Source organism: Oryctolagus cuniculus, chromosome X (assembly GCF_051225735.1).
Source record: "Oryctolagus cuniculus isolate XC-2025 breed Fujian yellow rabbit chromosome X, ASM5122573v1, whole genome shotgun sequence".
Taxonomy (NCBI): domain Eukaryota; kingdom Metazoa; phylum Chordata; class Mammalia; order Lagomorpha; family Leporidae; genus Oryctolagus; species Oryctolagus cuniculus.
In genome coordinates this window covers 101,465,696-101,479,688 of record NC_142888.1, presented here as the reverse complement: position 1 = coordinate 101,479,688, position 13,993 = coordinate 101,465,696, and the positions used below count along the sequence as shown (strand labels likewise).

The 13,993-nt window shown below is 37.7% G+C and overlaps 1 protein-coding gene and 1 non-coding gene across 19 annotated transcripts in view; one reads left to right on the top strand and one right to left on the bottom strand.

Annotated features, from left to right (window-relative positions):
* Nucleotides 1–13,993, bottom strand: part of STAG2 (STAG2 cohesin complex component) — a 164,978-nt gene that overhangs the window by 38,534 nt on the left and 112,451 nt on the right. For all 18 annotated transcript variants that reach the window (XM_008273043.4, XM_051826895.2, XM_089323666.1 and 15 more), the window contains 5 exons: nucleotides 13,666–13,736; nucleotides 13,262–13,349; nucleotides 13,090–13,170; nucleotides 11,676–11,768; nucleotides 5,515–5,689 (listed from right to left, as the gene is read on the bottom strand). In XM_008273043.4, the coding sequence (XP_008271265.1) occupies nucleotides 5,515–5,689; nucleotides 11,676–11,768; nucleotides 13,090–13,170; nucleotides 13,262–13,349; nucleotides 13,666–13,736 (508 nt within the window). The remainder of the gene's footprint in view (nucleotides 1–5,514; nucleotides 5,690–11,675; nucleotides 11,769–13,089; nucleotides 13,171–13,261; nucleotides 13,350–13,665; nucleotides 13,737–13,993) is intronic.
* On the top strand, nucleotides 6,948–7,054 carry LOC127485005 (U6 spliceosomal RNA). Its single transcript, XR_007912213.1, has one exon. It is a non-coding gene; the product is annotated as a U6 spliceosomal RNA (small nuclear RNA).

The window sequence follows — 13,993 nt, the reverse complement described above, 5'->3', positions numbered from 1 at the left end:
AGCACCACCTCATATTAGATTAGGTTTACCAGTAACATTACATTTTTTTGTCTGTTAGCCATTTATATTTAATCTTTCATGAACAGTCTGTATATGTCATGTTAGCTCTTCAATTCAAGATTCCAAATATCAAAAATATAATTTGTGTGAAGTAAGAAAATTCTGGCTACTCTACTTTTTTTTTTCTTTTTCACTACCCTGTTTCTGATCCAGCTTCTTTCTAACAGACACCCTCAGAAGAAGTAGGTGATGGATCAAGTACCTGGGTCCCTAACTACCTATGTGGCTATGTGGGAGACCCAAACCAAATCAGGCTGCTGGCTGTCATAGTCACTTAAGAGTGAACTATCAGATCTCTCTCCTTTGCGTCTCCCCCCCCCAAGCTCCCCCATTCAAATAAAATAAATATAATTTAAAAACATTGTTTTAGATTATCAGGAAATATTTCATCACAACTGTATGCTCTAGGATATCAAGGCATTTGCTTACAAACCTAAAGCATGTCATTTACACTTTTAAAAGATTATGGTGGGGGGGGGGGCTGGTGCCACGGTGCAGTGGATTAATCCTCCACGTGAGGTGCCGGTATCCCATGTGGGCGCCAGTTCTAGTCCTGGCTGCCCCTCTTCCAGTCCAGCTCTCTGCTATGGCCTGGGAAAGCAGTAGAGGATGGCCCAAGTCCTTGGGCCCCTGCACCCACGTGGGAGACCTGGAGGGGGCTCATGGCTCCTGGCTTCGGATTGGCACAGCTCCAGCCGTTGTGGCCATTTGGGGAGTGAACCAACGGAGGGAGGGCCTTTCTCTCTGTTTCTCCCTCTCACTGTCTAACTCTCAAATAAAATAATTAAAATCTTTAAAAAAAAAGATTATGGTGGGGAGAGGTGTGTGGCACAGCAGGATATGTCACCACCTGCAATGCCAGCATCCCATTATGGGAGCACTAGTTCAAGCAGCAGCTGCCCCATTTCCAATCCAGCTTCTTGCTAATCCACCTGGAAATGCAACAGAAGACCATCTGAGTGCTTGGGCCCCTACCGCCCACATGGGAGACCCAGATGGAGTTCTAGGCTGCTGGCTTTGGCCTGGTCCAGCCTTGGCCATTGTAGCCATTTAGAGAGTAAACAAGCAGATGGAAGATTCTTTAACTCTTTCAAATAAGTAAATCTTTTTAAAAAAAAGATGATGAATATATAAGCTAACTCTTTCTTAACAACTCTATCACAATAATGGATGACTTCTACATGCTAATGTTTGTAATTGTTGTTTAGTATCACTCACAGGAACTATAAGTATGGGCTCCTTTACCCTATAGACTATGTTACCTAAATTTTAAGTTTAGGTCCATTCTCTGCTACTTTCTGAGATGTGTTAGCAGCGAGTTGGATCAGAAGTAGAGTAGCTGGGACTCAATCCGGCACCCATATGGGACACCAGCATGATAAGCAGCAGGGTAATCTGCCACATCATGACGCTAGCCCTGTATTTATTTTTAGTGGTGAAAAAAGTGTTTAATATACTTTCCCATTCCAACATGATGTGAGCTATCAAATGATGTATCAGGGGTTTATAATACCAGGTATTAGATGAGGCTATTCTTCATGAAGAGCAATGGAAACTAACATATGTTCCTGGTGAGTGGATAATGCAATACAACCACTTTGGCAACAGGTGGTCAAGTTTAAGATGTACATAAACAATGTAAAATAGCAATTCCACTCTTGGGTAAACACTAGAAAAGCATTTGCACAAATGCTCAAAGAGATAAGCTTAAGATTGTTAAAAAAAAATCTGTAATCTGAAAAAACATAGAAACCTGACTGTCTAACAGAAACATCAATAAATTGTGGTTATTTCATATCATATTCAGCAGTTATGATTAACTACAGTTGAGGCCGGCACTGTGGCTTAGCAGGCTAACCCTACTCCCTGTGGCGCTGGCATTTCATAGGAGCACCAGTTCATGTATCAGCTGCTCCTCCTCCTATCCAGCTCCCTGCTAATGTGCCTGGGAAAGCATGGAAGATGACCCAATTGCTTGGACCTCTGTACCCACATGGGAGATCTGGAAGAAACTCCCGGCTCCTGGCTTCAGATATGCCCATCTCTGGCTGCTACAGCCATTTGGGGAGTGAACCAGATGATAAAAGAACTTTCTGTCTGCTTCTCCCTAAAAATATTTTTTAAAAAAGATGAACACATGTCAACAGTGAAATATTTTAATAATTTTAACTGAGTAAAGCAAGTTTCAAATGCTCAACATATAATTTACATGGACATTAGCATCAGAAAAATATAAACTACATATATATAATAAAGAGTTATATATTCCTAGTAAAATAAAATTAAAATGTAGAAATATGATAAATACCAAACTTAGGGTAGCAGTTATCTCTAGGCAAAGGGGGAGAATTGTGTGACTGGAGAACAATACAAATGAGTACTTCTTAGGTAAATGAATTTTACTTCTTATAAAAGCCATAAGGGATCAGAGCTGTGGTGTAATGTGTTAAGCCACCACCTGTGGCACCAGCAACCCATATGGGTGTCCGTTCAAGTCCTAGCTGTTCCTCTTCTGATCCAGCTCTCTGCTATGTCCTGGGAAAGCAGAAGATGGCCCAAGTGCTTGGGCCTCTATACCCGTATGGGAGACCCAGAACTCCTGACTTCGAATCAGCCCAGCTCTGGCCATTTGGGTAGTGAACCAATGGATGAAAGATCTTTCTCTCCCTCTGTCTGTAACTCTACCTCTTAAATAAATAAATAAATAGATAAATCTTTAAAAAAATCCTGGAATAAAACAGAGTTTGACAAAAACTGGTATGTAGGTATGTACAAATGTTGTCTCCTATATTTCCCCCAAGGATTTGAATATGTTTCATTTAAAAGCGTAAACTGAAAAACAAAGTTCAAGAGACAAGACTCTGAGGTGATTCTAGAGAGCTTCTAGAAGACTCAGCAGTACTGACAATCTTGTTCATTCAATTTCACATGGTCTATCACATGTGGCAAGTGGGCCCGTGAAATCATTTGGTTTGGTCTTGACCAAGGCAACCATAGATGGGACATGAAATTCAATAAATTTGAGTTGATAATTCTATATGGCCCACAAATTAAGTTATAAATATCCAGACACACATTCTGACATGACAGAAATAGAGAGAGATCTTCCATCCACGTGTTCAATCCCCAAATGGACTCAACAGCTGGAGCAGGGCCAGGCTGAAGCCATGAGCTTCATCTGGCCTCCCACATGGGTGGCAGGAGCTGAAACACTTGGGCCATCTTCAACTGCCATTCCCAGGTCATTAGCAGGGAGTTAGATGGGAAGTGCAGCAGCCATGACACATAGCAGGGCCCATATGGGATATGGGTGTTGCCTTAACCTGCTACACCACAATGTTGATCTCTGTATTCTTTTAGTTTTTCACTTTTCACTCTCAGCTACTGGTTATCTTTTTATTCTTAACATTAGTTTTAAAAACTTCATTGTGTATCAGAGAGTATACTAGATTATATGGATATGAACACATGAGAAAAGGTCTTTCTCTTCAAGAGTTAAACTCAGTTGTGGATGTTGTGGTATAGCTGGTTAAGCAGCTGCTGGGGATACCTGCATCCTATATCACAGTGCCTGAGACTGGATCCTGCCTCCACTTTGAATCCAACATCTTACTAAGGTGCACCCTGGAAAGCTGCTGCTGATGGCTGAAGCACTTGGGTCCCTATCATCCACATGGGAGATCTGGATGGAATTCCTGGCTCCTGGATCTGGCTATCTGGGGAGTGAACTAGCAGACAGAAGATCTCTGTCTCTTCCTCTAACTCTGACTTTCAAATAAATAAATTTTTAAAAAAAAAACAAAAAGAAAAACTGAAAGTATACGAACATTACTATAAGGATTTTGACAACTATTTCTGTCTATCCTGGTTCTGGGAAAGTACCAGAGCACAAAACTCTTTATTGCTACAAGTAAGTTACATGTATGTGTTCTCTCCCTCTCCCTCCCTCTCTCTCTCACACACACACACACACATACATAGATATGCCAGTTTATATATAGATACATAAATGTTAGTGTTCTGTTTTCCTTCAAGTGTAAACAAACCTAGAAAGAACCCACCAAATACTACTTTCTTTACCACAACCTCATGTTCAAGTAAGATATCTGTATGTCATTAATGATGAAATTACCAACCACCCTAAGAAAATCACCAAACCTTTACTAAACCAAAGCTAAGGATAAAAAGGTGGTCTTATAGACAGACACAAGGCAGGCAACCTATCAAGAAGCTGCCAAGTCCTAATCCAGCTGTGGCAGGCTTGAAAAGCTTGCATACAAGCTGTCATACACTGACTTAGAAAGCCAAAAGCTCATTTATTACAATGTTAAATCTCCATTCCCAAATGAACATAGGATGCAAGTAACATACATGTTAATTTAGTGAGTATGCACACCCTCCCGCTTTCAACTATGCCTAAGGCTTCTTGCAAGTTCCCTGATATGTAATCTACGGGAGCAGGCATTTGGTGCAGTGGTTAAGATTTCACGAGAGATGTGCACATCTTATTCCAGAGTGTTCCACTTCTGATTGCAGTGCACTGCTAATGTGCAGCCTTCCATGTAGGAAACCTGGATGGAGTTCCAGACTCCTAGCTTAAGGCTGGCCCTTCCCTGGCTGTTGTAAGCATTTGGGGAGTGAAACCAGAAATGGAAGATCAAATCATCTGTCTCTCCCTTGTCCCCTCACCCTGGTCTCTCTAAATAAATAAATATTTTAAAAATAAAACTCTATATAACATAACTATTCTTTATTCAAGGAGCCTAGTTTTTGGTAACAAGACCATCTTACTGTTGGCTTGCCAAACCCAAATAAATTCTTTCTGCTTACATCTCAAATCATTGTCTGCATGATTCCACTGGCATACACACTAGACAAGAACTGCTTGATATCTGGCCTGCTTACAACAACACTAGGTGAGGCCAGTAGGATTATTAGCCTGTGAACATTCTATACTATCCCAGACTTTTACAGAACATTTTCTAACATTCAAAGATCACATTAACATCATGTAATATAAAATATTATTACATTATATAAAATATAAAAACCTATCCTGTTATACAAGTATACATAAAAGTCTTTTAAGAAAACACTTTACTCTTCTCAAATTATCTGAATATTGGTATGATCAATGAAAAAGGGGAATAAAATTAATTTTACTGACTACCAACTATATGCCCAAACACTGTACTAATTACTCTGTTCAACATTAATCGATACACAAAGTTCAAGGCACCTAAAAATTAGAAAAGCAGGTTCAGGGCCAGTTAGAGCACACATCTGACTTTTTCTTCATAGTATTTCAACAAATAAACAGAAATATACTGGAATAGATACCTGTGTTTCATGTCTTAAAGATAAAAATACAATGCAGTTTTACTTAAATTTGCTTTATAGTGGATATACAGATCAGTAGATAGACAGATTCAACAAAAAAGATAGCAATATTACCTGCACTATTATTATCATCATCCTGTTCAATGAAGACATGATCCAAAATAAAGCTGAGCAGTTCAGATTGCAGTGAAGAATCAGGTGTATAAACTAATGGTTCTAACATGTCTCGTCCTCCTGACATGATCTGATGGCTGAAGATCATCAAAATATCACATAGAATTGTGAAGGCCTATTAAGTTAAAAAAAGGAAAGCACACTATAATACAAAATCTTTCACCAACTGCTACAAATAACTCACATATTGAAAACAAAAATCTCACTTCGCATATTTGACACTCTTTTAAAAGTGCTTTATATTTTCTTAAGATTTTAAAAATGAGAAGTATAATTTCTATAATAATAACTAGTACTCCATAATGCTTTACTAACTGCAAAAATAATTTGACAACTATTATTTTATCTTTCAGCACCATTAAGTGACTGGTATAGTATCTTAACACTGCTTAAAAGATAGAGTGGGGATCAAAGTGAGGTTTTCTGATTCCAGATCCCTTACTCTGAATTTTACAATGCTTCATAGTATTCATTCCCATGTGTAAACTTGGTTTCATCATTCATTGTTCTATGCAAGAAAAAGTAATACCCTAGTAAGCACGAAGTCTATGATACAATTTTTATTTAAATTTTTTTAAGTTATGGAAGTTTCATATATTTAATATATACAAATTTAGGTACAAAGTGGGGCTTCCCATCCCTCCTGCCCACATTCCAATTCTTCCCTCTCTTTTGGATTCCAATTCTTAACTTTTGCAATGATCTATTATCAGTTTACTTGATGCTCTATAGTTGGCCCTACTCTAAGTAGAGGAGCTCTGCTAATAGTATGAAAAGAAACAATAAAAAAAAAACCTACACAAATGATTGTTCCTCAATGGAAGAGACAAGGGCTATAAACAATCATCCATAGTCCAAATACATTTCAGGTATTCTACTTGTTGCATTGGATCAGGGAAAACATACTGGCTTATTTCACAAGTATAATGGCTTCCAGTTGAAATCATGTTGTTGGAAATGACTTAGTTTTTTTTTTAAACAGCTGAGTAGTAATCCTTCATGGTACTTTGATTTGTTAACATGTGTAGGGAAGTGAAGAAAAGATAACTAGGTACGGACTTGCTTACTACTCATCAGGTAAACCAGACTGTACCTTACTAAACATAAGGCTGAAACTGAATTTCAAGGAGCGTAACACAAACTCCTTCAATAGTTACAAATGTAGTAAAACGCTGGTAAAATCAGTCAAGATAAGTGGAAAATGCTAATTATCTATTAGCTAATTATCCACTATATCAAAAATGGAAAGGAATTTGGGGGTCACTATGCCAATCAAAAATATATTAATGTTCTACTTTACAAATTTCATTTTGTAAATTTAAAAACTATTCAGAAATTTAAGTTTTAAAAATGGATTATAAAACTAAATGTAGGTGCTCACTTTGGCAGCACATACACTAAAGTTGGAATAATACAGAAAAGATTCACATGGCCCCTGTGCAAGGATAACATGCAAATACGTGAAGTGTTCCATATTTTTGATAAAGTGAACATATAGATAGGAATAAGTGTTAAAAGGATAATATAAATAGGATCAAGCGTCTGGTAATAGTAATAAATAAAATTTAAAAGGAGAGAATGTTCCAACATGGGACGCAGTCCACACAGCAAACTCACAGAATGACAATCGCTTTAAGTAACACTCTGGCCTCAGAATCAGCCCTTAAGGCTTCATGCTCTGGCTGAAAAGCCCATGAAAGCATTTCAGGCATGAAAAGCCAAGATACTGTGGCAAAAAATGTTCTACATGAAGTATCTCTGTCAGTGAGACCCCATTGGAAAGAAGGGGCCATCAAAGCATGTACTTTTCTCTTAAGGGAGAAGAAAACTTCCACTTTGCTCATGGCCTTGTCCAAATACTGATGAAGCTTCTGGACTCAAAAGGCTTCCACAGCTTAGGAAGCTCATGTCAAGAGCCTCAGGTGGTCTGGGACATCATATATAAGAGTGCTAACTGTTAAATTAACAACAGGAGTCACTATGCACTAACTCCCCAGACAGGACCACTGTCCTCAATGAGTTGTATTGTCACTGCTAACTATAAAATTAGTTCTCAGTTTTGTGTGTGTGTGTGTGCGCACATGCGCAAATTGTTGAAATATTTACTTAGTACAGAGTTGGTCTTCTGTGTACAAAGTTAACTGAAAATGAATCTTGCAGTCAGCACTTTGTAGCAGGTAAAAGTCGCTGCATGCAGTGCCAGGATCCCATATGGGTGCTGGTTCAAGTCCTGGCCACTCCACTTCTGATGCAGCTCACTGCTATGGCCTGGGAAAGCAGTGGAAGATGGCCCCAAGTCCTTGGGTCCCTGTACCCACGTGGGAAGATCTAGAGGAAGCTCCTGTTTCCTGGCTTCAGATTGGTGCAGCACTGGCCATTGTGGCTAATTGGGGAGCCAACCAGTGGATGGAAGACCTCCCTCACTCACTCTCTCTCTCTCTCTCTGCCTCTCCTTCTCTCTGTGTGTAATTCTTTCAAATAAATAAATCTTAAAAACCAAAAAAGAGGGGCCGGCACTGTAGCGTAGCCAGTAAAGCTACCACCTGCAGTGCCAGCATCCCACATGGGTGCTGGTTACAGACACAGCTGCTTCACTTCCAATCCAACTCTCTGCTATGGCTTGGGAAAGCAGTAGAAGATGGCCCAAGTCCTTGGGCCACTGCACTCATGAGAGAGATGTGGAAGAAGCTCCTTGCAGCCATCCAGGGAGTGAACCAGCAGATGGAAGACCTACCTACCTACTTCTACCTTTCTCTCTCTCTCTCTCTCTCTCTCTCACTCTCACTCTGTGGGTATGTGTGTAATTGTGACTTTCAAGTAAAATAAATAAATCTTAAGAAAAAAAAAGGAAAATGAATCTTAGTGGAGAATGGGACTGGCAAGGGGAGAGGTTGTAGGAGGAGGGGTGGGAGGGTGGGTATGGTGGGAAGAATAACTATATTCCTAAAGTTGTACTTGTGAAATTTGTAGTCCTTAAAAAATAAATTAAAAAACAATTAAATGTTGGGGCCAGCACTGTGGCATAGTAGGCTAAGCCTTCACCTGTGGCACTGGCACCCATATGGTCAGCAGGTTCATTTCCAGGCTATTCCTCTCTGCTCTCTGCTTATGGCCTGGGAAAGCAGTGGAGGATAGCCCCAGTGTTTGGGCCCCTGCACCCATGTGGGAGACCCTGAGGAAATTCCTGGCTCCTGGCTTTGAATCAGCCCAGCTCTGGCCATTGGGGTCATTTGGGGAGTGAGAGAGCTGATGAAGTCCTTTCTCTCTGTCTCTTTGTCTGTAACTCTGCTTCTCAATAAATATATAATATTTTAAAAAAAAACTAAATTTAAGGGCAAAAACAATAGAACTCTTAAAATACAGGAATAAATCTGCATGATCTACAATTAGGTAAAGATATCTTAGGTATGACACCAAGACCACAAGTAAAAGTAAATAAACTGGACTTCACCAAAATTAAAATCTTACATCATACAGAATAAGAGAAGACAACACACAAAATGAGAAAAAATATTTCCAAATCATGTGTGGTAAGAGAACTGTACTTAGCATGTTAAAAGAATATCAGCTCAATAGTAAAAAGAAAAAGTAACAATACATAATAATGGATAAACATGTTGAAAACATCACATTATGTCAGACATTCACGAGAACCACACATGGTATTAATTCATTTATAATTCCTGTGTAGAATATGCAAATCTATAAAAAACCGATTAGTAATGGCTTAGAGCTGAGGTAGGACTGGGAATTTTCAAGGAGGCATCAGGAGCACCTACTAATGGGTATGATTTTTCTATTTTGGTGTATTGAAAATGTTCTAAAATCATGGTAATAGTTGCCCACTTTAAGAATGCATTAAAAACCACTTTCAGTGTATAAGCTATATGGTATATGAATTACCATATATACCATAAATTACCAAATATAGCATAAAGAAAGCTGTTTAAATGCTAAAGAAAACCTAATGCAAGAAAATTTATAATACAGGGTACAAAGCAGGACTTTGTAATATTTTTGCCTTTTCAGAATGAACTACATTTTTTTTTGTTTCTTTATATTTTTACCCCTTCAGTCTGTTCTCCTCATTTTACTAATATGGTAGTAATTTATATCTATCAGGTTATTTCAGATTATAAAACTTGCAACACACAAAGTAAAAATAGAAAGTGTTAAGTATAGTGATATTAATATTTACATGAACTGATTGCTAAAGTGAACTGAGCAGGACATATTCCTGAAAGTTATTAGGAAAACTGAAACAGAAGGTATAATTAATACAATTTATCATAAGAGATATTTTTATCTGCATTACAAGGGTTAAAATTAAATTTCCACACCCTTTATTAAAACCTTTTTAAAATGTATATTTAAAATTTAAGAGAACTCAACAAAGTAATACTTATGACAAAATACTTTAGATATTTTATAAGAAAAACACAAAATTTAGTAACTGCATTTTGGCCATTAAATACCTTCTAATTTATGTGTGCTTGAACATCTCTGTATGTGAGGTACAAAAGTAAGGAGGAGGCCGGAGCCATGGCTCACTAGGATAATCCTCTGCCTGCAGCACTGGCACCCCGGGTTCTAGTCCCGGTTGCTCCTCTTCCATTCCAGGTCTCTGCTGTGGCCCGGGAGGGCAGTAGAGGATGGCCCAAGTGCTTGGGTCCCTGAACCCACATGGAAGACTGGGAGGAAGCACCCAGCTCTTGGCTTCAGATAGGCACAGCTCTAGCCATTGCAGCCATTTGGGGAGAGAACCAATGGAAAGAAGACCTTTCTCTCTCTCTCTCTCTCACTGTCTTTAACTCTCTCTGTCTCTCTCTCTCACTGTCTAACTCTGCCTGTCAAAAAAAAAAGAAGAAAAAAAAGTAAGGTGGAAAAAAAAAGTTGGGCACTGAATAAAAAATTTTAACTGCAAGCAGTCCAATTAAATTCTGTTAACATTAGTATTGATATTCAAAATAAATTAACGATTAAGTGTCAAACAAAAGGGCCAGCATATTTGAAAAACTTACTTGGAACAGAAGTAAATATACTCTGAAATAAAATAATACTAAAATATCCAACATACTACAACTTCTAAAAATAGCTCTTAAGGGGACTACTGGGATTCTACCCCAAAATAACAAAGGTTGAGCCATATAAAATGGTCATGAAAACCTTGGTTTCACCTTAAGTATTGTTAACTATCCTATATTCATATTTCTTATGCAATGTTTATAACTTATAAAGCATGTATCTAATAAAGCTTAATCCTCAATAAGGAAATTAGAACTAAACATGTTAGTGCCAGGATAAAAACAAATAATAGCCTTTCCAGAATCAATGTTAGCAGCATCAAATCATCGGATAGGAAGGTCAACACTTGGAATAAAAAGATTAAAAAGTTTATTTCAGGGGCTGGCATTGTGGTGTACCAGGTTAAGCCTCTGCCAACAATGCCAGCATCCTATACAGGTACCAGTTCGAGTCCCAGCTACTCCACTTCCAATCCAGCTCCTGGCTAATGTGCCTATGAAAGCAGCAAAAAATAGCCCAACTCCTTGGGCCCCTGCTCCCATGTGGGAGACCCAGAAGTTCCTGGATCCTGGTTTCTGCCTGGCCCAGCCCCGGCCATTGCAGCCACTTGAGGAGTAAATCAGCAGATGGGAGACCTCTCTATCTCTCTCTCCCTCTCTCTGTAAAATAAAGATTTATAATTCAGACAAAGTCCACATAAAGATCATGATGGGCAAGAATGTCAACATCTGATAACATTCTCGCAGGTGACAAAACCTTATGGAACATCCCTCCTTGATGTAAACTTGTTATACTTGTTGCACTTAGGAATGATTTCTGTAATTCATACACCTATAATTTGTATGGATCTGTTTACTATGTGTGTTGAGAAGAAACACCACAGAACAACCACAATAAGAGGGATGTGTATAATGTAATTATAAACTCCATGTGAAATGAATCAATATACCAATATAATAGTATATTTTTAAAACATGACATATATAGGCAGATATAAGATCTCAATATCATTTAAATTTTCTATATTACTTCAGATTTTATCAAGGTTATTTATAATATCCATAGTAATCACTAACCTGTTCCTTTACAGTAGTATTCACGTTGGTCAGGTAATGCTGACATATCTGACAAAATACCCTCATCTGTTTCTTTAAACGAAGTAAGTCCTCCTTGAAAAAAATTAGCATGAACATTTAAAAACACTGTATAAACATCTCATTCAGTATTTCCTTAAATGTTTTAAATTATATAAAATATTACCATGGACACATACATAGAACTATATAAAGCAACTTGTACATCTGATTTAAAACTAGACCAATTTTTTTCTTTTTCATAATTCTTCCAAATTCTACCCCTAAAATATCACATATATTATTTGATAATATACTAAGTGGTACAGGCCCTTCAGAATGAGAAAATTTAATTACACGAGGTTATCTAATAAATCCACTAGCTCAGAAGGCTAAATAGTTGGAGACTTATGTTCCAAGATCTCTTTATTATTAATAATAATAGGGAATACAAAGAACTAGGCCAAGTAGGCTTGTTATCTTCATTTTATGTTCTTCAATAGCAGTGGGAATAGGTATCATAGTACAGCATGTTAAGCCTCCATATACTGGCATTCCATATTGGAGTGTCTGTTTTGGAGTCCTGGCTATCCAACTTTCCATCCGGCTTTCTGCTAACACTATGCTGAGAAGCAGCAGGTGATAGCCCAAGTACTTGAGAACCTGCCACTCACATGGGAAACCCAGATGGAGTTTCTGGCTCCTGGTGTTGGCTTTGCCTAGTCCTGGATGTTGCAGCACTTGGGGAGTGAACCTGCAGATGAAAGATGTCTCTCTCTGTTTCTCTTTCTTAGTCAAAAAAAATAGCCACGTCTGCTTCAAAGATTATTAGTCATAATTTACAAAACCTATCTTGGAGCTGGTGTTGCATGGCAATGCGTAAAGCTGCCGCCTACAATTGTGGCATCCCATATGAGTGCTGGTTCACATGCTGTCTACCCTAGTTCTGGTCCAGCTCCCTGCTGATGTGCGTGCCCCAAGTATTTGGGTCCCTACCACCCATGTGGGAGATTAGGATGAAGCCCCTGCCTCCTGGCTTTGGGTTGACCCAGCCCAGGCTGTTAATGCCATTTGGGGAGTAAACCAGATCTCTCTGTAACTCTGCTTTTCAAATAAATAAACATGTAAAAAAATTTTTTTAACTCTCTCAGCCATTTTGACAACAGGGAAAGCCATAAATTATGCTACATTCAAATGTAAACAATTCTTAATTTAAACCATATATTGAAACAAACCAGGTTAATGCTTTCATTGAATATCTATCAAACTACAAAGGAGAGTTTTTTAATGGTACATATTCATAAATAGATTATAATCAAGAAAGACTTCATTGAAACAACTGGTCTTCCTAAAGTTTGCTGAAAACTAACTATATTTATATTTAATACGATAAATATACTACTAAACCAGCACAAACCTTTGTAGAGCTACTTTCAGTTATCTTAGCAAGCTGCCAAAGAATTACATAGTGTGTACACTGCAATGCGTGAATAACAATCTGTAAAGAGAACCAACAGAATATACTTAAAGTTCAAGTCATACGACTTCATTCTCAAAGTTAAATATGCAACTTGAAAACAAATAAAAACCTGCTCAGGCATGTCTCCATTTTCAATTCCGGTTTTCAAGAGTTTGTAATTACAAGCAAACAAATCCCACTTTGAAAGATCATGCGCACTGTAAAAGAGAATTAAGATATATTAAAAAGCTAAACCTAATCACAGTGTTTTAGACTTCAGGGTTAACAGCATGCTACTAAAGTAAATACAGCGAAGTTATTAACATGCTGCCACAATAAAACACAAATGTAAATTAACAAATATGTTAGATGATAATTTATAAGTCACCTCTAAACTAAAACCATAACTTAATCAAGTAATTTTTCTGAAAAGATGACCAAATTTGGCCAAGAATTTGATAACATTATCACCAATAAAATGCACAAGTGGATTTTGAATTTGAAGAAATCGAAAACTTTAAAGATTTGACTTACTTATGAAATGCAGTGATCCTCTTCAATGTTGATAATACCTGATATGCATCATCTTCATCAGGTTCTTCACCCTATGAATATTAAATATATATTAAGAACAGCTAAACTGAAAAATATTAGTCTATTGAAATGGTAGTAACAGCTTAATTAATAATATACCAAAAAATACAAATTAGCTTTCTCATGTAATACCTCAATCTGGCCAAATTTAAGGCAATTTTGGTTGCGGTAATAGTCAATACAAGCTTGTTCTCAAAGGTACATTATAAATAAGAGGGAAAATGGAATGACATTCTTCTCTCTTTTGCCATTAAGTAACCAATAAAAA